The sequence below is a fragment of the Pseudomassariella vexata genome (genome assembly GCF_002105095.1).
Source record: "Pseudomassariella vexata strain CBS 129021 chromosome Unknown BCR38scaffold_9, whole genome shotgun sequence".
NCBI classification, from domain to species: Eukaryota; Fungi; Ascomycota; class Sordariomycetes; order Amphisphaeriales; family Pseudomassariaceae; genus Pseudomassariella; species Pseudomassariella vexata.
The window spans coordinates 292,458-314,357 of record NW_024467964.1 but is presented as its reverse complement, the minus strand read 5'-3'; the positions used below and the strand labels follow the sequence as shown (position 1 = coordinate 314,357).

The window sequence follows — 21,900 nt, the reverse complement described above, 5'->3', positions numbered from 1 at the left end:
ATAGATTGTAATCATGATTCGGGAGTCTTTTGTCCGAAACACCCCTCCGGCGGCCCGCCGGTGTCCTGCGTTCAGTGTCCTGACACCCACGGGTGCCTATGGCATTCTGTTCTCTGACACATTTACACGGCAACAGCAAGAACAACGACAGGAGCAACAGCAAGGGCTCGAAGCTTGGAACGAGTTCTACAACCATTGGCATTCGATTATGAAATCGCTAAACGAGGAGACATTCTACGAGCGTGTATCAAAGTTCGAAAGTAAATATATTCCGGGCTATCTCGAAGAAGTCGGATACATAAAAGGGACTTGGCTCGATTTACATAAAGAGAAGCTAGTAAAGGCTTGGGTTGATCGATACCTTCATTTCGATAATGTCGTTACTTCAAGAGTTGAAGGCATTCATGGGATACTTAAAAGCCATCTCAAAAGATCTACATTAGATCTGTTCAAAGCCTGGAGAGCAATAAAGCAAGCGTTGCATAACCAACTTACGGAGTTGAGATCTAACCAAGCCAAACAGCAAATTCGGACGCCAATCGAACTCTCTGGGCCACTATATCATATAGTCCGTGGTTGGGTATCACACGAAGCTCTAAGGAAAGTCGAAGAACAGCGGAAGCTATTAACGAAGAACCCGCCTCCCTCGCCAAACTGTACAGGCTCTTTTTCTCAGTCTCAAGGGCTACCATGCGTTCATAAATTAGAACGGTTATTGGCACAGGACCAGGTTCTACAACTAGAAGACTTCCACCCACATTGGCACCTAGTCCGCAACGGCATTCCGCAGCTATTACTAGAGCCTCGTCAGCGTATCGATCCGGCAATTACGAATTCATTATTACCACGGTCGAGTGTTAGGCGAGAGCTTAGCGGGTTCGAAATCATTGAAACAGCAACAGCGTCGAGAACACCGCCTCTATGTAGCAAATGCCATATATTAGGTCATACAAGGAACTCGAGAGAGTTTCCTTTAAGATATTCGGAACTCAGATCACAAGCAGTCCAGCCCGACCAGCGCGCCCAGCCTGTCCAGCCAGTTACGACTTCGACAGAGTCGCAGGCCCAGTCAAGCATCGGTTCAGAGCTAGCCTCGCAGACAAACACTATAAGAGAAGCATCAATCCAGACTCCTAAAGATGTTCCCCCTGCCGAAGATAGTCCTCTATCCCCTATCCTACCAGTTCGTACTCCATCGTCTTCCCCGAATCCAGGTTTATCTGCGTCTCTAAAACACGACAATCCAAGGGCTATCTACCAGAGATAAGTTACGGCAAGAGATGCTTGGTATATAGCCCAGCCTACTGGGACCTATGTAAACAATCAGCCATACCGAAAAGCGATGGGTTTACCGTGTCAGAGAACAGAATGCCATAGGCACCCGTGGGTGTCAGGACACTGAACGCAGGACACCGGCGGGCCGCCGGAGGGGTGTTTCGGACAAAAGACTCCCGAATCATGATTACAATCTATGTGAAGCTTTGGGATGACGAGAGTCAAGATCCTTGGCATCGCCGACCCTGCTGTTATACCGGGTCCAAGCGGCGGCCTAGCTATCTATATAAGGACCATCTCGAAGTAGGATAGGGAAGGAGTTGTCAGAGCCACAAGTGTCATCCGAGGCGGGCCGGCTTCCACCAGGTAGGAAGCCGTTTGTAGCGGCTAGAGAGCCGCTTGTGGCGAATGAGAGCCGTTGAAGCCGTTTGCAGCGGATAGGGAATCGCTTGGTTGCAGATAAGGAGCCGCTGTCCAAGATATTGGCCGAAGTCGGAGGAACACAGACATACGGAAGCAAACATCCAGAATCCAAGAGAGAACCTCGGCTGGCTATAAGTAAGGAGTCGAGACGGAGGAAGATAGAGAGGGCAGAGATCAATGAACTACTGTGGACACCCCTACCTGCCATCATCAAGTGACCACCAGGGGAACACGCCTATTTCTCCCCTTCACTCTGTACTATCGCCTTCGGTCCAGGCCGTAACCTGACAAAATGTTGGCCGACAATGACGAAGGACTGCTTTGTTTGCGTGCCAAAGACACAGAAGTAGTGCAGAAGATGGAAAGCAAGTAGAAACCGCATCCATACACGCAATACAGCGGTCTGTTAACATAACAGAGGGAAGCCGAGTATTACAGATCTCGTAAAGCGACTTTAATCGGTCCAAGGCCCAGAAGTAGTCCTGCTTGGACTCGCCGCTTAGGAATGCAAATGCAATACAGAAAGATCGCTGGCAGGCGTCGACTCCGATCATATCGAGAAGAGGCATTCCATACTTGTTCGTCTTATATGTACAGTCCAATATTAGAGTATCTGGGTAGGCGTGGAGGTACGCTAGGGAGTCTGGATGAGCGAACAGGACAGCGGTTACCCGGTTATCTGGACCTAATTGCATTCGGTTCCAAAACCCTTCCCGATCTAGCTGGTTCACAAGTGCGTTGATCGTATTCTGTCCTTCGCATGTGTCTCGCCTAGTATCTGCAATACGATTGTAGATATCTTGCTGGGTCGCTATAGCCGTGGTATTCTGGCGCATGTACGTTCTGATGTCTTTAGGAGCTATGCCAGCATTCGAAAGGCCTCTTAGCTGAGATATATCTTCATCGGAAAGCTTCCGGTGTGTTGGATGGGCAGATAGGTGTTGGCTAGGCTCGTGGTTATGTATGGCGAACCGTTTATCGGGACGATGTCGCAAGGTCCAAGTGCTTTTATCAAGTGACTCTTTTGCTAGTACTGAGAACGGACAGCTAGTTACTCGTGTAGTTGTCTTCCGCTGGCGCTCTTTCGAACTAGTAGGAGGGCGGCAAAATCGATCACATGTATATGTAATCGTCTGTCTGCCGGTTTTTTCTTTGGTTGACCGCCCAGTTACAAACGCGTAGCCTCTTGTTGACGCCCACGCGTTAATCGCCTTAGATAGAGCATCTCGGGATTCGTATTCGCCTTCAGGAGGGAGACAATCAGCTGGAAATGAAGCTAGTCTTGGGATTGGACTTGATTCCATCTTAATTATAGTAAATACTGCTACTCTAGTAGGTATATTCATGCGTAACTGGGGAAAATGATCCTTTGAGGTTTAATTACAACGCGACGCGTGATAGTATCCGACAACGGAGGGGCTTTACCTATTTAGGTAATCACACGGGTACCCGTGTGCCTATGGGGCCCCGTATTCAACAGATCATCCAGCCCCGCTTAGGCAGCGCCCCGTGTCCACGATCGTCGGCTCCATACGACAACTATCCAGACTGCACTACTTGGCTAGGCTGAGATATTGTCTCAACGTTCATATCTGCAAGCATCAGTCAATCTAGAGAGGTAGGCGCTTTTGGACAAGTTCCTGTTCCTTTGGTGTATGCTGTTAACGGCTATACCGGCAACTGGAAATCGGATGGTGACTTGACTTATCTGATATTTGATGTATGAAAGTCACAGAATGGCCAAGGACTGCTCGTAACCAAATTTGTGATGGCAGAAATTCTGGCTCTTCTAGGCCAAAATTCTACTCACTATAGGTTGTCAGGATAAATACATTCCGGCTCATGGCCTTATCGACTTCACTATACCGGCTTGGAAAGGGCCCGGTGGATATAATAAGCAGAGATATAAATTAGATGCCATGCAATGCCATTCACCTCGTTTGAACTATCTAGCGTCTACTCCTCGAAGAAGCTAGGATGTTCACCTAGGATGCTTGCACTGAAACAAGCGTGACCAATTTTCAATAACGGCATTACTACAGTATAAATCTATCAGACATGCCCCATCATATGGTCACTGTGAAGTCCTTTGACCTGTAGGTGAGAAAATCAGTAAGTGCCGAAGACCAGAGCCACTATAAGAAAGGGTTCCACGTTTCCAGACGACTTCGACTCAGACAATTTCAGAGCGATAATGGACCTCAAGGGAGATAAGAGCAGCTGCGGTCATACTAGAAAAGAACTGTCTACACCATTATGTCGCGAGTGGCCAAAGGGAGTAAATTTGAAGCACTCTGCTGTTTGTTGCGAAACAGCAGATTGTTATGAAACCACGACCAGTCACTCTCCCGGCACGACGTGCAGCTTCCCAGAATTCGGTCGTAACATCAGAAAAATACGTTACTCAAAAAAGGTGATCGGTGGTTCCCAAACGGGCAGTCTACACAGAAGCCATCCCCTTAATCATGTTTCATATAATAAGAGACAAGGTAGCTTGCAAAATGACTATTTTCTCTTGTGCCTTCTCCTTTTCTGAACGCGTTGTGGCTGTTTTGTATCGCTGGGCCTAGAATTTCTGCTTGCTATCCCTTTGGATCGTCTAGGCTAACCGTCATTTGGGTTACTGCTCATATAGGTATCTCACCAACAACCATCCTAGCAGCTTATTCTGTCAGATGTACCTTTTCGCGTCAGATGACTGTTGTTAGCTTTTTGCTATGCGAAGTTGATATTAGCTGGGGCTATCCAATGCTTCGTAGCATCGTGGAACCTGATGTATCACTACCAACAGATTTATATGAAGGCCAACAAAAGATGTTTTTTTCTTCGTCTATGATGGTTACTTCTGGTTTTGGGGCGGGGTTTTGTAGCCCTGTACTTGGCCGTACCTTCCCACCTACCACGTGACTTAGCCCTTCGGGACTAAGTCCAACCTTCGTGCTCCATAGGACTAGATATAATGTCATGCTTTTACAACCTCACAAATCTTTGACCACCTTTGCGTGTAACAACAGTCCTGAATCGTATGCTTCCATTGTTTTACGACCGTAATGATTAATAGGGAACAGAGACAGAGAAAGACGCTACAGAATAATAGAATTAGGACCCTACTAAACCAAAATGCTGTTGTTAAAAGTACCTGATTATTTTAACCCTGCTCCACCACGACCGAAACCTACAGCCCGCTAAGGATAACCGATGCTATACCCGTGCCACACCTGTCAGATACAAGGGGTCACGGCATTACCAGCCACTAGGACTTGGCCAGAAATCCCTCTGCAGAGCAGATAACAGATAGCACACACAATGAATCTGCCACACTGAACGGTCCGATTACCGTAAAATCAAGGCCACAATAAGGTCACATCGCAAGATACGTGAATATCCGACACCTGATATAAAATCGCAGTATTATTTCCATATGATGTCGGTGGGAATAAGGCGCAAGCTAGGGTCTTACACGATGCGAAAATCAGACTCGTACTAAATCAGATGAAGATGAGTCCGAAGATAGCCTAGGGCTGCCCTACGAATAAGCGCTCGGCGCTTTTGCTCGCCCTCGCTTTGGGAGAGACACTCTTGCTAAAATGCTTGCGACGTGATGTAACGAGGCAGCGGCTTCACAAAGATTCGATCGTCAATCCACACGATATGTAATTTGGAGTCCTCCGTGATAGTGATAGCCTGCCGTTTGACTAACTAGCGGTAAAGCGGGGAGATATTAGCGCTATCTTGTTTCGACATCCACCAAATTTTATCTGCTATCCGATCCAGGTCTTCCGAGCAGTATTCCTTATTAAGGGATTCGTAGACCCTGTACCAATCCGGAAGGGAAATACTGGGATATCCGGGTAGATATTACGTAACATCTAGGGACCCTGAAGTCTTTTCCAGCTCCCCATTAAGCTGATACGCTACTGCGAAAGGTGCGTTTCTGGTTGGAGATACCTGTAACGATGCTATTGGGATACAGAGGATGCGGGGGAAGGCGTGCAGTTAGGATCTGGCTTTCCTTACCTTTATATCGGTGTGGAGAGACCCAGAGCCTCGCTGTATGCATTAAACGCGCCCTGTTCGTGCGTGCAGATCGAGATTGGAGGGTACAATAATCACGTGGTGGTTCGCTTTGCGACCCCGATTCAGCCTGACGAAAATGCCTTCGTTGCCTTGATCTTACCTAGAGCCTACACGCTACCTCCAACCTATCTATTGATTTCTTTATTCTTTTGGGACTTGACTCTATCTGCTCGTGATCTGTGTTGTTACAATGGATCTACTTCCAAAAACTCTATCGTTGACAGCTCACTCACCTCTGGTGGCGGTTGTCGTCCTCTTCCTTGCAATCATCTTCCAGCGGACAATTGTTCAACGACTTCCAGCAACCCCCTCGAGACCTAGACCTAAACGACACGTCGTCATCCGTATTTACGAGATTCCGATAGACACGACCCGTGAACAACTACAGACCGACCTTACGGAGATCGCTAAGAAAGACTTAGCCTTACAGGAAGCTGTCAGCACTATCAAGCGTATCTCACTAGTGCGCATAGACAAGAAATGGGCATGTGCTACTGCTTCTTTCCACACCTCAATCTCCGATGTCGAGCTAGCTAGACGATTCAATCGAGCCGCTGAAGGCCAGTATCAATATGATTGTAGATTCGATGGTATCACACCGCTTTATGAAGACGAACGTGACGCTATAGTTGAGTAAGAGTCTCTATATACTGCTTGTAGCCGGGTTTCTTGCTAATTTAATGGTGCATTATGGTAGTATAGTTGCTGTGCCAGGCCTCGCTAGCCACGCGATCGGTTCGTGGAAGGCACCGAGTGGGGAGGACATCTGGCTGCGAGACTACCTTCCTACTGATGTATCTGGCATTCGGGTTTTACTCTATGGCTATAACACGAATCTGTTAGAAAACAAAGCTAAGAAGTCGATTGAAGAGATGGGAAAGACATTACTTGAGTCGATTACCACATTTCGAACGAACAATGGTGTATGTAAAGAGCAAAACCATAAATGCCGATACTAACTGAAGACAAGGCTAAGCGTCCTATCATTTTTATAGGCCATAGTCTAGGGGGTCTCCTTATCAAAGAAGTGTGTCCATCTATCTGGTGTTTATTTAAGTAGCTAAATTCTAGTTAGGCCCTCGTCCATGCTCGAAAGGGACCCCGTTACGACTTGTCGAGCACATGCTGCGGAATGCTTTTCTTCGGCGTTCCAAACCACGGGTTGAGAGACAATCAGCTCCAGAGCCTTGTACAGGGCCAGCCTAACGAAGCCTTTATACATAGCCTCAGGCTTGACGACGATACGGAGCCGTCTCCTTTCTTAAAGAGACTTTCTAGTGACTTTGCGGAATGTTGCAAAGGCCAATATCCAGTGATATCCTATTACGAGCTTATTAAGAGTCCAACTGTAGAGGTGAGACACAAAGGTTTTGAAAAAGAAAAGAAACTAATTAGTATTACCAAGAAACAACCGAATGGAACCTTAGCTAAGACTGGCGAGCTAATTCTTATGGTCACACGGCAGTCGGCTACAAGTACAGGTATCACCGCAGCGGCCGATGAAGACAATATTGCTTTTGAGACAGATCACTCAGGCCTAGTCAAGTATGATTCCAGGGGTATTGGGTCGTACCCGATCGTGAGGAACAGGATCGAAAAGCTTGTCTCTGAGGGGTCCCGTAGGGTTGCTGCCAGGTTTTCAGACAGTGTGTAATCAATATACGTCTTTCAGACATTTTTGTACTAATTTTTGCCCATCAGACCTCACATTTGAAGCCAAACGCTTATGGAATAACCTGAATGAACCACCATATTCATCGTTTCGGAAGTCCTCCAAGCTCGGAAAGCCCGAGAAAGGAACTCTTAAATGGCTCCTCCAGAAGCAGACCCCTAATTGCAGCGATGATAATTACAACGATGACGGCACGACCCTGCACTCAAAAGACTTCATCTCATGGCGTGACTCGGACAAATCAGACTGTCTTCTAATAACTGGAAATCCTGGACAGGGCAAATCGGTGCTCTCAAACTTTATCGTCACGAACCTCGAAGATAACATTGTGTCTGGCTCCAAAGTTATCTACTATTTCTGCAACATCAAAATCGATGAGGCCTTGCGTAATGCTAGCTCTATATTACGGTCTCTTATTATTCAACTCTGCGAGTTTCAACAACGCTTATTCCAGATCCTTCCTTCAGATCTGGCAGAAGATAGCCATCGCTTCTTCACGGCATCTCTAGACACGCTATTAAATACATTTGAGAAGATGCTACGAGGTGATACTTACGATCGGGTCTACTGTGTTATCGACGGTCTTGACGTTTATCAGGAGGGGGGGATGCACGATCTTATCGAAGGATTGACCAAGATATTCAACATAGCTAACAAAGATGACACGACAGTCCTGAAGCTGTTATGCACAAGCAGGCCAAACTCGTCTATACTTAGGGCATGGGGCCATATGCCACAAAAGATCCTTCGCTGCAACACAGATGATCTTGAGCTCTTTATTCGATCTCGAGTTTCATCTCTCGGGTCGAACTTTACCGACGGAATGAAGGACACTATTACCAGGAAGCTGATTGAGAATGCCGAGCGAACTTTCCTCTGGATCGATGTGGTAGTAAGGAAGATACATCGAATGAGTTTTCCAACCCCAGCTCTTGTGGAGGCGGAGATCGCCGACAGCTCAACACAACTCTATGAGCTCTACAAAACCTTAGTGGAAGGATTGGTCCACTCCAACAACCAAGGCCCGAACGGCCAACATGCACGCATTCTCGCCTGGATAGTGTACGCAAAACGTCCTCTCCACTACACAGAACTGACAGATGCTATCGCTGTTGATCCTGAGAGCACATGTGCAAGCTACGAGGACTGCTCCAAATACAGATCTTCCATCACCCCTGATCAACTGCACAGAAGTCTTGGCACTTTGATCGACATCATGGACGACAGGATATATCTTATTCACCAGTCGGTAAAGGACTTCTTCGAAGAAAAAGACCCATTGTCGGAAGCGTTAGGGGCTATCAAGCCCCAGCTACTACCTGCATACGTTTCTATGATATTTCTTTCCTTCGATGATATACCTGATCGGCTTTTACAAAAAAAACGCCTTTTTCTCAACTCCAATTCACAGAAAGAAAAGTCATTCTATGATTACAGTTCAAACCACTGGTTTTCGCATATCTCATCAACAAAAGATATCGACAATGAACCCCGTTTGCGAGAATTGCTGGTGCACATTGTGGATCCGACTTCGCAGAAAACGCAACTATGGATGAAATTCAGCGCAAACACGGCTTTCGCTGAAGCGAAAGTCGAAAATATCAGAATCCCTAGTCAAGTTGCTACTGAATTCGACATAGGGTGGCTAGCAGAACTATTACTCGACGGAAAGATTAAGGAATGCTCAAATGAGTTCATTGAAAATTGCTTCGCTGATAGCACAGAGAAAGGTGGAATAGTTTTAAAAGTGCTATTACAGCATACACTTGGATTTGATGTTCCCGTTGAAGGAGCAAAAGGAGGGCACATATGCCTAACCTGTCTGTATTGTAGCTAACTCTGGTCCTCTCTTCGAGGGTCTATGTATGGAAACAAAAGGGTTCTTATATAGTCAATGAATGGTAGACTTGCTGATTAATTCAGACAAGTTGTAGAAGCATATAGATAAGTAGGGAATGTTCTATCCTTGCCACATTTCTCGTAATAGAGGTATGTGGGGATGGTCGCCGTTCTAGGTGGCGATAGTGGCAAGTATAGGACCCACATGGCCCACAGGGCCCATATTGTCCAACTCATACTAAGGGTAAAGAATTTCTATTACCGAGAAATATGGCAAAGAAGATCGCAGAAAATTTTGATAGACCACTATTTGAGCTTCTTCTAGAAAGGAGAGGAGACGAGGTCACAATTACAGAGGACGTGGTCAAGGCGGCAGCTAGAAATTCGCACAATGGAAAATACTTGATAGCCCTTCTTCTGAAAGAGAGGGGAGATCAAGTCACGATCACAGAGGACGTGGTCAAGGCGGCAGCTGGAAATTGGCACAATGGAAGAGACGTGATAGCCCTCCTTCTGAAAGAGAGGGGAGATCAAGTCACGATCACAGAGGACGTGGTCAAGGCGGCAGCTGGAAATTGGCACAATGGAAGAGACGTGATAGCCCTCCTTCTGAAAGAGAGGGGAGATCAAGTCACGATCACAGAGGACGTGGTCAAGGCGGCAGCTGGAAATTGGCACAATGGAAGAGACGTGATAGCCCTCCTTCTGAAAGAGAGGGGAGATCAAGTCACGATCACAGAGGACGTGGTCAAGGTGGCAGCTGGAAATTGGTACAATGGAAGAGGCGTGATAGCCCTCCTTCTGAAAGAGAGGGGAGATCAAGTCACGATCACAGAGGACGTGGTCAAGGTGGCAGCTGGAAATTGGTACAATGGAAGAGGCGTGATAGCCCTCCTTCTGAAAGAGAGGGGAGATCAAGTCACGATCACAGAGGACGTGGTCAAGGCGGCAGCAGAGAATGAGGATTGTGGGAGAGACGTGATAGCCCTCCTTCTGAAAGAGAGGGGAGATCAAGTCACGATCACAGAGGACGTAGTCAAGGCAGCAGCTGGAAATGAGAATGGCGGGAGAGATGTGATAGCCCTCCTTCTCAAACACCGCGAGGAAGATGTTGTTACCAAATTCAATGAATCACTAGGCTTGACGGCTGCTACTTGTGGTCAGCTTAGTCTTTTGGACCTGATATGCAGACATGGGCTATCAACACGGAAGGATGAATGGTATAATATCGCAAGGCTTTATAATGCCGCGAAGTCTGGAGATGTCAAAACCCTGCGACAACTCTTAGTCCAAGAGGTCAGCCCCAACTTTACGAATATTGAAGGCATGACACCTTTATGGGTTGCTGCCGCTCAAGGGCATCGTGGGATTGTGGAGGTTCTGATACTAAGAGATGACGCCGATTTAAATTCAAGGTGTATATCGGGTAGAGCACCGGTATTCTGGCCATCCGCCGATGGGCGTGAGGACATAGTGGAACTATTTGTGAAGGCTGGTGCGGATCTAAGTTTCCAGGACGAGGATGGGCAAACCGCTATCTCGATAGCGAGGGAGTATGGACACGATGGGGTAGTCCGAATCTTAGAGCAAGCTATGGGCTTAGGAAGTTAGACTATAGCATGTTATCAAGATCGTTAAGAGAAAAACGTTCGCAATGAACACATAGGTCAGGTGAACTGTTTAAATACCCAATCAATTCAGGAGTAGGTGGGCGTCATCGGTTAGATTTGTTTGAGAACCCTCAATGGTTAAGGACGCTATAGGTACTAGACTTATCTAGTCAACCAAGAAAGCTCTCGCACCTTAGGTATGGCGCTTTTCGTGGGCCTATGCCTAGGAGTCATACCTGCTCCCAGGCTAAGTGTGACCTATGTCCCAGACCTTGAGAAGCTGCTATTCTGGCATATATGACCCGGATTACCCACTCTGAATTCAGGGATGACTATTCCCTAGTAGCATGAATGCTGCGCGAATCTGCCGACGGATGAGCAGCCTGGAAAGTTGGCCAATGCCAACCCCCTTTTCCCGCCGAGCGATGATGATCGCTCAACTCATGGCCATGCCACCATATTTCCAGCTTTTCACTTGCAGTCTCTTCTTTGGTCTATGATAAATGGAAAAGATGGAAAGAGGAGATGAGCAGACTCCGGGTGACAAAGATGAGTTGCTCTTAAGCCATGTATGTCATTGGAATCATAATCTGACGATATTTGGCTTCCAGGTGTTAATCACTTCAAGGGCTATTCCTCCACCCTTCGTTCTTCTTTTGCCTCTCCGTTTTCAGTCGTAATGACTGGCCAACCCAAACCCAATTCACCCTCATCCGCCCCGGCTACTGCACCACCAAACCCATTTACCACTTCCCATGGCGCTTCTCTCCTTCATCTTTCGGCCCTTTCGTTTGTTCATTCATAATCAACCTCCCCTGCACGATACACCACCGTCCACTCGTTAAGTGAACTATCACCCCCTAAAAGTAACTCCTCGCCCCCCTAAACCTAATAATCGCACACGCAAAATGTCAAATATACGCAACGTCAAAAACACAGCCGAGCTAACGACCGAGACCAAGACCAAGACCAAGGTCCCGCAAACCTCACCCCCTAAACCCAAGAAACACACACCTGGAATGCGAAACAAACACAACTCCAACCTGGCCGAGCCAACAGCCAAGGTCAAGGTCGCCGATTTCCGCGATCGATTCAGACCTTACTATAACCACGTTTGCCGCGAGTGCGCATGGTGGGACTGGGACGATTCGATCGACGGCGTTGGAGAGGTCTGTTCCTTTTGCCAGCTGCCGACCAAGCGGTGCGAGAGGGATGCGTGTGTACAGAAGTCGCGAGGTCAGGCGAAGAGACCGAGTTGCACAAATGGAGGGGTATGTACGCATCGTCATTAGGTTGGGCACATGACGTGTCTGCGTTGGGAGGAATCCTCGCTGGTGGGCACGTAGACAGCCAGGTAAAATGGGTACATCAGTTAGAAGAAATATGAAAGCCGGAAGAGTTAATCAAGTGTCTTTCAATCACAGGTATGGGGCTTTATGTGTATGTATTTTGCCTTGGCAGGTATGTGTTATTATCTTTACAAGTCTCTACAGTACCCCCATTGGTAGGTATCTGAGTTGATCCGTCCACACTATCATGGCTACCTGTACCCGAAAACCTATCTTACTAATCATCTCACACCCAAGTACACATACACTAGTACTAGCTAAAAAAACATTAAGTATATTTGACCCTAGAAGTCCAATATAGTTTACAAGAAAACAAAAGGTCCCGACGTTATACAATGAGCCAGGGGGATATATAGTGTAGTAGAAACCCAAAAGAGGCAGTTTGTATGCCCAACGCCCCATCGCCTTTTTGGTTCCAGAAGAGTGTTGCTCTAACCTCTTGCTTGTCCTTATGGACGCCCGATGCCCATATATGCCGTAAAAACCCTCCCCCAAAAGTCATGGTACAGCGCTCGCTTAGAAGCAAATTTATCGTGTCAAGTGAGGACGACAATATCATCCCGACAACGACTTGAATCGGTCCTCGAAGATCTTGACCTTCTCAGCCTTCAGCTCTCTTTCGAGCTTCCGCGTTTGGCTCACAGCGGCTTCGCGCTCCTCCTGTAGCGTAAGCACCTCGATCTGAGCTGTGTTCATACGGCCAACGACCTCCTGCATCTCGAAGTCGGCAGTAACCAATGCCCTCTCCAGCTCGGCGACACGCTCCTTGAGAGCGGTGACTTGAGTCTCGTCTGCGACGCTCTTCGCGGGGCCAGAGCGGGTCGTGCTGAGTCGGGGAGACCTAGCCGGATTGGCAAAGATTGGTGACAGGGGCGACTTGGGCGGGAACACGCGGGGCGAGCGCAGGCCGCTGGCAGCACTCAGCCTCGACAGCTGCCGGTTATGGCTCTCCTTGAGCGTGGCCATCTGCTCCTCGTGGCGCGCGATGCGATCCTCTGAGGCAGTTTGGGCTGCGATGAGCTGTTCCTCAAGGGTGCGCAGACGAGCCTGCATTGTGGTAATGCGTTGGGCATGGGACCGCTGGTCCGACTCGCGTCTCGAGACCGTCTCGTTCAAACGCTGGCGCAGGGTCTGGTTAGTGGCCAGTTGCTGGCGGACTTGGATGGCCAATTCTTCAACACGGCGTGCCGACTCGCGGAGTTCGTCCGCAAGAGCCTTCTCGCTCTCAAGATACATCTGTTCACCAGCTTTGAGCTCATCCAGTTGCACTTTGTAAGACGCCGCCTCCTGGCGCGCAAGATCCCGCTCCAACACGGCCGAGGACAATGCTTGCTCTAGCTTGTCCATAGCAATCCTGATCTTTGTGTCATCGTTAGATGATCCAAGCTCGAGCTTCTTGATGCGGTCAAGAGCCTCGGTGTACGAATCTTGCAGATCTTGGAAGGCCTCCATCAGAGATGCGGAGGTTGCTGGGCTGGCATCCTTATCACTGCTCCCGCTCATCCGAGCGAACGACTCCGGAATCAGAATATCCTTCTCGCTAAGCAGACTTCTCAGTGACGAGATCTCTTGCTCTGCTCGGTCCAGGTCCATCTTCAACCCAGCAAGGCCTTTTTCCACCTGCCACTTCTGTTCGAGCGCCTCTTCGGAACGACGGCGTAGCACGTTGATTTCTTCACGAAGAGTCGAGACTTCCTTGACAAACCCGGCCTTCTGTGGCGAAGTCGTCAAGAGGCGCTCGCGTTCGGCTTCGAGGGTGCGAATTCTTTTGTCGTTTTCGCGGTTCTGGCACTCTTGACGCTCGAGCAGAGCCTTGAGAGCCCTGTGGAGGGCATCGCGTTGTTCCTCCACATCCTTCAGTCGGTCGGAAAGAGCCTCTCGAGACTCGGTAGTCTTGACACTTTTTGACCGCGACAGGCCAGGTGCGCGTGCCATCTTGAATGAAGATGGCGGTCCAGTGATGGAACTTGAACGCGAAAGGCGAGAGAGTGGCGTGGACATAGGCTCCTCGGAGATGCTGGCGAAGGACTTCGCGTTCTTCAACGTCGTGTTTTCCACCTGGAGACTTTGCAGCTCTTGTTGCATCTTTGTCGACTCGTACGTCATCTTCTCCAGCTCGCCAGCCTGTCCTTCCAGGCCTTCCACGCGCGCTCGCAGCCGAGGCACAATCTCATCTCGAAGGTTGTCGCGCTCGTTGGCCGCATTTTGGAGTTCGCCCTTCAAAGCCGAGAGAAGATCCTCAAAGTTATCCTTGACCATGCGCTCTTCCGATAGCTTGCGGCGCAGAACCTCACAAGTGTTTTCGAGTTCCTTAACTCGATCGCTGGTATCGCTGTTGTTCGCCTGTGCCAGATCAACTTGCGATGCCTTCTGGGAGAGCTCCTTAATCTGGTTGTCGAGCTGTTGCCTTCTTGACCTCTCATCCTGGAGCTTGGTCGTCAACTCCAACCTGATTTGTGCCGTGTCCTGCTCTGCCCTCCTCTGTATCTTCTCGATTTCTTCCCTCGACTGGCCGTAATCACTAAACTTGGCTGAGCTGTAGCCCGAGTCCGAGAAGTAATCGCTGGTCCTCTTGTTGGCCGTTGACGAAGGATTTTCCCGTTCTGCCTGCAATCTTTCAACCAGGTCCTCTAGGTCCATCTCACGCCGAATGGACGATGCCAATTCGGTGGAGATGGCCTTCAGCTCATCCTCCATCTCTTCGATCTGCTCGGGGGCCGATTGTGTGGGGGCGGGCGGTGTTGCAAGGTAAGATTCGTGGTGTTCTCTAGATTTGTCGGATCCTGTGCGTGCCTTCGATTCTTCTTGTGTAGACGATGGTCTGACCGTGGTAACCGGGGAAGCATCTGTATAAGTGTTGGACCGTGATAGTGCATATGGCGATGCTAGCGGCGAAAAGCCTTGGTCTGAAAATTCGGTCGCCGACGGAGATGGAGATCCCCAGCCGAAGAAGGTTCCTAGTTTCGAAGAGCGTGGTGACCTTGGGAGCGGTTTGTCTGTATGGCGAGTCCTAGCATCGGTCTGTGTCGGTGATAGACTTGAAATGTTCTGCCCAAGACCAATTTGAAGCGGTGCAGGTTTTCGGTTCACGAAGGCAGACATATTATTAGGACTAGAATTATAGGACGAATCAGAATCAGAACCATAACCGTCGAGCACGCTCAACGGATCGTCGTCTGCATCGGCTTCGACTTCAGCCAATGGATCGTCATCAGTGGCCTGGCCGTTGGGTTGTGACCGTCCAGATGTGGACCGTGTTTGGAGACCTGCAGGGTAGTGGGCTTGAAAGCTTGGATGTTTGACTTCGCCCGCTGTGACAGCCGGGTTCGCCTGCATAGATGGAACAGAACTCCCAACTCTGGGGGATCTCCTATTTAAGTTGACATTTAGTTTGTTGGCCACTAAGATGTGACTGGTGTGCGTCTCACTGAGACCTTGACTCACCTGGTGGAGGGTGACTGAGTCGAAGCGATCTCGCTTGGCGCAGATGGGTTTGCAGGATATTGGTCGTGCTGCGGTACCGCCTGAGCAAACTCGTATATTGTAGGACTGTCGACAGAGAACGACCTCGAGAACCTCTGCTCGGGTTTGGGCAGATCTCTGGCGATGGAAAGGTACGCCCCCGACGAGTACCTAGTCGCGATGGGCGAGGCGGTCTTGGACAATGGCTTGCGTCGAATCGGCTGCAGTGGCGGCGGCACAGTGACGGAGCTGTCAATGACAAGCTTCCTGATGTTTCTCGAAGGCGTCAGGGTAGGGAGAGCGTCAGGGAAGCGGTCTTGAAAAGAAGGAAAAGGTTGAGGGAAGGAAACATCAGATGAAGCATTAAGAGTCTCAGATGTGAGTGACGAGGGGTGGCCCTGAGGCCTTTGGTTGGCGAACTCCATAGCGGTACGTAAAGTAGTATTAAGCCCAGGCCACTTTTCTTACGGTCGAGTGAAATAGGAAATTGAACGTCCACGGAGATTATTGACTCTCAAGGGGTCAGATGCATTGAGCGGAAAGGTAGTAGATGTCGTGGGACGCGAGCAATTGACAGGTAGCGCGCACAGCACAAAGTCCAGAGTGGTAGAGAAAATCATCCTGTCTGCCATCCACCAACGAAATGTGGGTGTGTCCTCTAATGGCTCATCTGGGCTTCCAATTGGCAGAGCCGACCATGACAGCGTCGCAGGATCCATTTCCGCGCACACGCCATCTCGCCTGTCAGCAATTTGAGGAGCCACGGTGGACAGAATGCGGTCGGCGCTTTTCCCGGGGGTGGTGCTCTCCAGCGTGTCTCACTGGCTCGTCGCTACCGACCCCCCATGTCCAGGTTGTATTGGCGCCGCGTGATGCTGGCGCTGCCATGACCGTTATGGAAACCTGCAATTTTACTTATCGCCTGCCCTGTGTGTGAATATTGAAACGGGTCTGGTTCGTCTGCATGTTTTGGGTCATTCGCTGGGGGGTGAGGTTTGAGAGGGGGGTGCTGCACAATCCTGGAGCCTCCTGCAGGTACAGATGTAACGCGCTCGAGGCTCAATTCCAATCGGGAGAAAGATCGTCGTCGCGCGGTTGCGAAGTTGGCAACTTGGTTGGTTGCGGGGTTGTTCGGCAGCCATGAATTTTCATCTCGTGTTCAATGTCGACATCCATCAACCTCGGGGTGTCCCATCCATGATCCAGTCGATTGCAAGTCAGTCCATGCCACCGAAGGGAAGTGGGCGACACTAGAATTAGGAATAGGACGGCGGCAAAATACTCTGGACCCTCTTCTCCTCCACCTGGAGTCTGGACAAAGCAAAGACCACCAGTTGTGCAGATTTCAGGCTGAAGGTGGACGGCGTGGCGCGCGGCAAATCAATGTTTAGTGGAATTGGCCACGCTATCGATCTGCGACCCATTCGTCGGGGGAGCATTTTTATTTCTGAAGCACGTGGATTCGCTGCATCATCTAGCGCACATAGCGATCCGAATCTGAGGAAAGCCTTGGACTGCAGGTACGATTGAACTCTAACAATACTGCAGAAAAATCCAGAGCCGCCCACCTTTGTGCAACATTGATTGAATGATGAACCATTTCGGAACTGAGGTATATTTTCGAGAGTCGAGCCGCTGACTGCAACACAGGAACAAGGAAAACCGTTGACGCCTGGGCCAAGGAAAAATTGTTTGATCCCTACTTGGCATTTTGTCCGCATGAAGTGGAAGCACTTGGTACCATTGTATCGTTCCCCGTTCGCCCACATGAAAGACAGGACTCGTTCAGTTTTGAAGCTGGGCTGTTCCATGTAACCATGGACAGATGCGTAATTCATCAAATCTATAGTATCTATGTCGTCGTCATGGCTCGTGGACAGTATCCACTACATGGGGTACTGGGCTTTCAAATAGCTGGCGAGTTGAAGAATAGACTGCAGTGCTGGCTGCAGCGCCCTTCTCAGCTCTCGTTGTTCTTGGATTGCAGTTATGCTTCCCCTGAGAGACCGTGGTTGCGCGGGGGTCGTCATGCACCTGCATCCAATAATACTCCGTACCAAAGTGGGAGTTACACCCGGTGTTTGCTACCCTTGCTACCCTGGTTTGCCAGGTTCTGGCGCAGGAGGCTCTCGCATCAGGCGATGGTGGACACAGAAAGAGTCTAGCGGGTTGCAAATGTTACTAGCGATGGTCCGGTCGTCAATTTGCCAATGTCCTGTCCCCATCGCGGATGCTGGCCCTGTTGGACTTCCGATATTCGTTCTGCAACATTGGCCTTGAAGCCTCCAAGACGTTACAAATGAAAGGAGAACCAAAGCCTGCCGTTCTGGAGACTCAATTGGAGACTCAATTGATAATGAGATGCGTTGTCGACTGCTCTGACGTCACCTAAAATGGCAACACAGCAGCTGCCAGCCACATGGCTTGTCAGCAGAGGCTCGTACGTTTTAGTTTGTTTCGACCTAATGTTACTCGAGCAAAACGCACATGTCTCGTCACGAACGGCTATAGCTTGGTGGAACGACAAAAGAGCCGCATTTTAGGCGCCTGCATGTGCATTTAATGGGCGAATCGCGGTGCAACATCCGCCGAGCGCTTATTGGTCTGGCCGTCATATTCATCTTGTGGGCGCTGACATTAAACCAATCAATATTCGAAACACGCGTCGCTCTGTCGAACCTTTGAGTTCTTGAGCGCATCCATTCAGGGTGCCCAGGCTGATAGCATGATTCAAGCCAACCTAGCTTCTTATGGCGGCCTTGGCTGGCCACGTCTTATGCTGTTTAAGTAGGCATAGAAAATACTCCGAACGTGTCATGCAAGTGTGGTGGTAGTGAACCGGGCCTCTGTGCGGATCCTTTACGGCGACTGTGGGTCATACCAGCCCGGAGCCGGGGCATCTTGCGAAGTCATGGATGAGTATACGAGAAGCCGCATGCGGTACACTTCTCGTTCAATGTCTCCCCCTAGCTCTTGCAGGGTTGCTTTCAAGGCAGTTAAGGACTGTTCGAGAGATTCATTCGACGCCCTCCAAACCCCACTTGGTAATCACCGAATTGCACAATTCAGCCTCCGCATAGGTAGAACCTCAAATCGTCGTGGCCAACCCTCGTTTACTTGCTTCTTCCTTGAAGGGTTTGCTTTATCCTACCACACGATCCGTTGGGTCGGATAATTTTAGTATCATGTTATCATCTCGGGAGTGGGGGCTCGTGCCGACGTCGGCGCAAGACGTTCACGTAACCTCACCCGCATTCACATCAAGTTTTACGCAGCTCAGGCTTCCAAGTGGTTGACGTAGTTGCCGACTTGGAGAAACTTCGGAATGGTACAATCCCGTTGTGAATTATTTTTTCTTTATTTTTGTTCGCTTGGTGCTTGAACAAAGCGCTTCGTCCCGACAGTTGTGATTTCGTCGCTTCTCGTACCTCTCAGCCCTGGATCCCCAAGAGAGGTCTTCACTTTTATTTGCTTACACTAAACTCCCAAAATAAATGGCACGTGGCTTATCATATCGATTCTTCTGGGTGTTTGGAAATGCGACCTTTTTCAACACCATATACACCATTTCCCAGGTGAAGATTATCGACATTGGAGTACAGTTATGATCAGATGAGCATATATTCGACCTTCAAAGTAACTTAACGAGCTTCGAAAACACCACCACCTATGGTCTCTGAGTCTGCTTCCCAAAAGCTCTCTGGATATCCTGTGCGCTTTCGCCAGCCTAACAGACGTCGTACCCCTATACGCACATCATCCGTCTCGACCTCCGCATCGTGCGATGTTCTATCCATCGCGTCGTGTGCTATCACCTCAACCTTTCTCGCCTAATCAAAAAAATAGGCAACAGCAGAGTAAAACCTTGAATTTTCTTGTCGACGTCTGGGTCTTCCCACAATACAGCCGTGCTTTCCTCCCACAGAATGGCGTCGCACTCCTGCATCAAGGCCCAGTCGAAATTGGGGTCTTCGAGCCCGGTCGTGAGACGCTTGTCGTGGTATACAGAATGTGCGGGATCCGCAAATTGAACGCAGCCCCCCAATACTTGTGCATAATTGCCCCAACGTCAACGTCGGCTGGCATGTCAGTCCATCGCGCTAGTTGCCTCGGGTTATTGGGTTCTTGCAGATTCTTAATCATGCTCATGATGACAGCGTCGACTTCCTTGACCCTGCTGCCGCCCATGATATCGAGGATGTGATCGCTGCTGATACTGAAGTTGTCAATCAACGGTGCCTAGTTCAAATTGGCATTTGACTCGATGGCACGCCGATTGCGAGCATAGTTCGATGGAGCGGAGCCCATGGCTAATTCGAATTTCTACCCGCCTGCTGCCATGGACTGCGGAATGCCCCCGAAGAGAGGCTTCAGGTCCTGTTCTCGCAGGAGGAACTCCGTGTCCGGCTAGATAAGGTCGTTGGCGAATAGCCATCGTAACGAAATCGGAAGTTCAAATGGCGTACGTCGACTTGTACGTAGTTGGTCTGTCGGCCGGAGGACTCGCTTTGGAAGCCTCGCGGCCTTTCTTGCGGGCTTCATCATTCAACCTCGTGCTCGGTGCTGGCGTGATCGTCGGTGGAGTTGAAGCCAGCGATGAGATCTGGTAGTAGCGTGATACCAAGTAGGTGGTGAGTGTTCAGAGTATTCATAGGTATATTCAGCACACAGTGCAAGTCTCACCACAACTTTGAAGCTCGTTTACAGATTTTACAGTTAAAGGAACTGCCTTGTTAAGTAATGAAAAACAACAGACTCAATATATAGCATGGGAGTTCCAATGTTCCGTTCTACTTTATGCAAATGCACTCAAAACGAATCATACGACGCGCCAGCGACTGCAGGGAATGTGGTTGGTACATACAGTGTAATAACTTCAAAAGTACATGCAACCCTGAATAATCAACTCGTGTGTCCAAGGGATCTTAAGGGTGCTCAAATTGTCCACCTAAGGCTAGCCTATGGGTTTACCATCTGGATTCAACGCGATTAAGCCTTTTCTTCGCCTTTTCATAATGTGACTTGCCTGGACAGAATCCGCTTCCAACCTGCTGACTCCCAGCCATTTTCTCAAGCCAAGCCCTCAATATTCTGCCTAATACTCTCCTTCAGGCCAGTATACCCCTTCTGGCCCCACCACTTCCTCAGAAGCTCTGCCCCCAGCGCATTATCAACCTCGCTCAGAACCCTCGGCAGATCCGGCATAATATCAACGACCTTTGCATCCGGCTTCAACTCCCTGATGACCTCGATGACATCGTTCCAATTGAACGGCTCATGAAAGGCCAGAACCCGCTCATTGACCACCGAACCATCAATGGTGGCCGCAACATGCAGTCTCGCACAGTCAACCACGTTGATAACATGCTCCGAGTCGGTATACCAGGGCATCTTCCCCTGGTAGATATCAATGACCAGCTGCCCCGAGAGACCGGGACTATCGATGATCCGCCCAACGTTGTAACTTGGGACGATGCTATTAACGACGAAATGGGGCTTTTTCTCCTTGACGAAGTTCCAGACGGCCGTCTCGGCTCGCATCTTGCTGAGAGCGTAAACATGGGGGGCTATGTCCGGTGTGTAGGGGGGCGGCAGGTCGGCGTACTTCTCGAGCTCGGTGTTCCACGTGCTTCGATCGATCTTCAATTTGGTGTTCGGCTTCGACGAGGTACAGGCGCTGCACGAGCTGGTGTAGACGAAGCGGCTGACGGATGGTTCTTTGAGAGCCGCATTAAGAATTCCGATGACACCATTTACGACAGGCAGGACAACGTTGTGGGGGTTCGGGTCAAGCGAGAATATAGTAGCGCAGTGGATGATGGCGTCAGCTCCTTTGACGGCTTCGTCGAATGCATTTTCATCTGCCAGATTCTCAACCACAACTCCGGCGTAGTCGGGATGGTTGAACGTCTGCTTCGTCCTGGTTACTTTGTCCTGGGAGCGGCATGTGCCCCGCACCTTGTAGCCAGCGTCCAGCGCTTCTCGGACAATGTTGCTGGCGACGTATCCATTGGATCCTGTAACTAGGATCTGGGAGCCCTTGGCCAGGACGAGGTCTTTGTTATCGAGCATACCCATGTTTTACGTGTTAGAGAGGTTGTGACCTATATGATTTGGGTAGATGTTTTAACCGAGATGTTCGCCGTCGCGTGTCAGTGAGGCTACAGTTAAGGTAACCATAGAACCCCCCGGC

The 21,900-nt window shown here is 49.5% G+C and overlaps 3 protein-coding genes across 3 annotated transcripts; 1 reads left to right on the top strand and 2 right to left on the bottom strand.

Moving 5' to 3' along the window:
* Nucleotides 1–5,965: 5,965 nt before the first annotated feature.
* BCR38DRAFT_347066 (uncharacterized protein) lies at nt 5,966–10,897 on the top strand (the record flags this gene model as incomplete). Its single annotated transcript, XM_040856308.1, has 7 exons — nt 5,966–6,408; nt 6,473–6,698; nt 6,746–6,802; nt 6,851–7,129; nt 7,181–7,421; nt 7,477–9,224; nt 9,530–10,897. 7 exons carry the CDS (start codon nt 5,966–5,968, stop codon nt 10,895–10,897), a joined length of 4,362 nt encoding a protein of 1,453 aa, XP_040713953.1.
* Nucleotides 10,898–12,322: 1,425 nt separating this feature from the next.
* BCR38DRAFT_525172 (uncharacterized protein) lies at nt 12,323–16,387 on the bottom strand. The gene is made up of 2 exons (XM_040865312.1): nt 15,690–16,387; nt 12,323–15,615 (listed from the first exon to the last, which is right to left on the bottom strand). Exons 1-2 carry the CDS (start codon nt 16,130–16,132, stop codon nt 12,801–12,803), a joined length of 3,258 nt encoding a protein of 1,085 aa, XP_040713952.1. The 5' UTR covers nt 16,133–16,387; the 3' UTR covers nt 12,323–12,800.
* Nucleotides 16,388–20,777: 4,390 nt separating this feature from the next.
* Nucleotides 20,778–21,785, bottom strand: BCR38DRAFT_410560 (uncharacterized protein; the record flags this gene model as incomplete). Its single annotated transcript, XM_040858477.1, has 1 exon — nt 20,778–21,785. The coding sequence occupies one exon, from the start codon at nt 21,783–21,785 to the stop codon at nt 20,778–20,780; it is 1,008 nt and encodes a 335-aa protein (XP_040713951.1).
* Between the last annotated feature and the right edge of the window lie 115 nt (nt 21,786–21,900).

Coding starts and splice junctions, on each gene's coding strand:
- BCR38DRAFT_525172 (XM_040865312.1), bottom strand. CDS start 16,132: ATGGAGTTCGCCAACCAAAGGCCTCAGGGCCACCCCTCGTCACTCACA. Junction 15,616..15,689: donor ACTCAGTCACCCTCCACCAG/GTGAGTCAAGGT, acceptor CAACTTAAATAG/GAGATCCCCCAGAGTTGGGA.